Genomic DNA, 3,436 nt, shown 5'->3' on the forward strand with positions numbered 1-3,436 from the left:
TGATGATGATGGTGATGATGATGGTGGTGATGATGATGATGATGATGGTGATGATGATGATGGTGATGATGATGATGATGATGATGGTGATGATGATGATGGTGATGATGACGATGATGATGGTGATGATGATGATGATGATGGTGATGATGGTGATGATGATGATGGTGATGATGGTGATGATGATGATGATGATGATGATGATGATGATGATGATCTTCCTCATTAAGACTCTAAGAACCAGGTCCAATCCTGAGCTCTGCATTGTCTTCACTGTCTTTGTCCTGGTTCTGATGTGATTCTGGTCTGGACCCTGGCCTTGGTCCAAGCCTGCTGTCTAAGAACAGCATCAGAACTCTTCACCACAATGGACCAGAACACAGTCCACAATACTGTAGAACTTGACTGGTCCTTCTACAGACCTCCTGCTTTGTTCTGTCACTGTGAACAAAGCCAGACTTACATGAGATACTGCACCCCCAGCCCAAAGACCCTCTCCTGACTGAGGACCATGGATCCAGTGTTTAGAGATTCTGGTCCTCATCCCAGCTGTGAACCACTCCGGTGAGAGCGGTGACGACTCCTGTCATCGTTAGGTTAATGTTGGTATTTTGTTCTTCAGGTGAAGTGGGTGTGGCCTATTTAGGTCTGGCTGCTCCTTCTGTCCCCGTAACAAGAACATTATCATTAATAGGATCAGCAGGACTTGTTTTTATTTTTATTATGGTAGTTAACTCAGTAAATTACTATGATTTTTGGTTTAGTTAGTTTGGTTGAATATTTCCTGTCATGTTGGGCTTTAAAAATCTACTTTAAACAATAACAAATATATAAGTTTACTTTGAAAATCAGTGTGTCTCCTCCTGAGCCAGGCTGTGATGAATGAGGAGACACAGCTGAGTCTGCAGCTAACTCCAGGCCACACCCACTTCACCTGAAGAACAAAATACAAACATTCATCCAAAGATGACAGGAGTCATCATAGAGCACGATGACACCAACAGAACCACATCATCTGCAAACAGCAGAGATGGACTCCTGAGGATCCTGAACCGGACTCCCTTCACCTCCTGGCTGCACCAAGAATCCTGTCCATAAAAGTTCTGAACAGAGTCCCTGGAAACAGGCAGCCCTGGAGTCCATCTCCCACTCTGACAGGGTCTGACTTACTGCAGCAATGAAACCCAAACTCTCACACTGCTCGTAAAGGAACTGAAGGACCAGTAAGAACAGAGACAGTTCCAGACTCACAGAGCACCTCCACAGAGAACAACTGTCCAATACCTTCTCCAAGTCCACAAGAGACACCTGTCTTCATCTTCTCTTTACAGTTCATGTTGGTTCAGGATGGGTTTTACCAGAACCCTCTTCTTCCTGGACCTGGTCTACCAGGGTCTGGTCCTCTTGGGTCTAGTCTTCCAGGTTCTGGTCCTCCTGGGCCTGAAGGCGGTGTAACCTGCATGTTGTTTGGACTGTGGGAGAACATGTAAACTCCACACAGTAAAAGCCCATGGATCAAACCCAGGACCTTCTAGCTGTGAGACGTCAGTGCTGACCACTGATCCACCATGCTGCCAGATATAATTGTTGGAACATTGGTGACATCATCCTTTCTGTTTTACCAACATGTGTCAAAACAAACAGGTTTTAGTGTAAACTTATGACCCATTGTTTAGATTTGAACAAAGACCGTTTTGTGAATCCTAGCAGACCTCTGATGTTTTGGACAGTGAAACTAACTGGTGTCTTTTGGATCAGTGGATGAAAACGTGACCGTATGAGGCGTGTCAGCTCATGTGGGCGGGGACTCACCGCGGCCGCTGCTCTGGATGTCGTTGAGGATCTGGGAGTAGTTGATTGGTGGTTTGTTTTCTTCAAACACACTGTCCTGCGTGCTGATGTTGATGGTCTTCAGACCTTCATACAGACCCTCGATGGCAAAGAAACATGGCCGGTCGTCCACCTTCTCATCGTTGAACATCAGCAGCACGTGATCACGCCAGCCGAAATGTTCGCAGATTCTGAGTGCGAACGTTCCCAGCTTCTTGTGGGTGGGGCCTGTGTTGGTGATGGACGGGTAGGTGCCCCCGAAGAACGCCACCGCAGGAGCGCCCGCCGTGATCATGGGCACGTCCCAGTGGGTGGTGAAGAGGCCGACGGGGGAGGAGGTGTAGGAGCAGCCGGGCCCGATGAAGGCCCACGGGTCGTAGGCTAGCTTCAGGTCCACCGCCATGACCTGCGCCACCGACTCCGAGCAGACCCCAACGTGGTTCTCACTGTTTTTGAAGGCGTAGGTGAGGTGGTGGTCAGGGAGCAGGGTGGGGTCCGAGTTGATGGTCCTGATGGCCCGGTCCAGGGCAGGGCCAACACGAGGCCACGCCCATGGATAGCTGATGTTACTCTGAGGCAAAATAACAGCAAGCGTGATGTTCTCCTTAGCCTGTCGCTGAAGATGCTTAGCCTCCTGCTCACATGCCAGCTGTGGGTCCAACAGAACCAGCAGAACCAGCAGAAGACACTTGAACTCCTGCCAACAGAACATCTTGGTCCGATAGCTTGTTGTCGACTACAGCAGAACTGTTCTCAAACTGGAGACACACAGGAACACAAGAGAGCTCTGTCCACCTTGTTAAACAGCTTCCTGTCTGCTACAGACCAGATTGGCAGGTGCACAGGTGCTCACAATGAACGGTGATGTGCAGGTGGTGCTCCGTCGACAGCAAAAAGCAGGATAAAAACAATGGAAAGACAGGCTACACACCAAGATTTAAGGTAAAAAGTAAAAGGTCCTTTAATAAAAGAATGGACCAGCCATTAAATGAGTTGCCTACCGGCTCGGTGACTAACGCACCTTCAACAGGGCAAATATCATATGAGTATATATAGTAGAATAGTATATGATATTTGCCCTGTTGAAGGTGCGTTAGTCACCGAGCCGGTAGGCAACTCATTTAATGGCTGGTCCATTCTTTTATTAAAGGACCTTTTACTTTTTACCTTAAATCTTGGTGTGTAGCCTGTCTTTCCATTGTTTTTAGCTTCCTGTCTGCATTAAACAGCTTCCTGTCCGCATTAAACAGCTTCCTGTCTGCATTAAACAGCTTCCTGTCTGCATTAAACAGCTTCCTGTCCGCATTAAACAGCTTCCTGTCTGCATTAAACAGCTTCCTGTCTGCAGCTTCCTGTTTGCAGCTTCCTGTCCGCATTAAACAGCTTCCTGTCTGCATTAAACACTTCCTGTCTGCATTAAACAGCTTCCTGTCTGCATTAAATAGCTTCCTGTCTGCATTAAACAGCTTCCTGTCTGCAGCTTCCTGTCCGCATTAAACAGCTTCCTGTCTGCAGCTTCCTGTCTGCATTAAACAGCTTCCTGTCTGCATTAAACAGCTTCCTGTCCGCATTAAACAGCTTCCTGTCTGCATTAAACAGCTTCCTG

At 47.7% G+C, this 3,436-nt stretch overlaps 1 protein-coding gene across 6 annotated transcripts in view; it reads right to left on the bottom strand.

Moving 5' to 3' along the window:
- LOC106532490 (atrial natriuretic peptide receptor 1) overlaps positions 1 to 3,436 on the bottom strand; it is a 33,548-nt gene that overhangs the window by 28,723 nt on the left and 1,389 nt on the right. For 4 of the 6 annotated variants that reach the window (XR_001312079.1, XM_014028548.1, XM_014028550.1 and 1 more), the window contains exon 1: positions 1,813 to 2,869. The exons of 1 other annotated variant lie outside the window; for it this stretch is intronic. Coding sequence is in view for 4 of the 5 variants with exons in the window: in XM_014028548.1 (XP_013884002.1) it covers positions 1,813 to 2,542 (730 nt within the window). In the remaining variant the exon portion in view is untranslated. Of the gene's footprint in view, positions 1 to 1,812; positions 2,870 to 3,436 lie in introns of those variants that run through there. One more of the 6 variants, XM_014028549.1, reaches the window with a different exon arrangement.

Source organism: Austrofundulus limnaeus, unplaced genomic scaffold (genome assembly GCF_001266775.1).
Source record: "Austrofundulus limnaeus strain Quisiro unplaced genomic scaffold, Austrofundulus_limnaeus-1.0 Scaffold778, whole genome shotgun sequence".
Taxonomy (NCBI): Eukaryota; Metazoa; Chordata; class Actinopteri; order Cyprinodontiformes; family Rivulidae; genus Austrofundulus; species Austrofundulus limnaeus.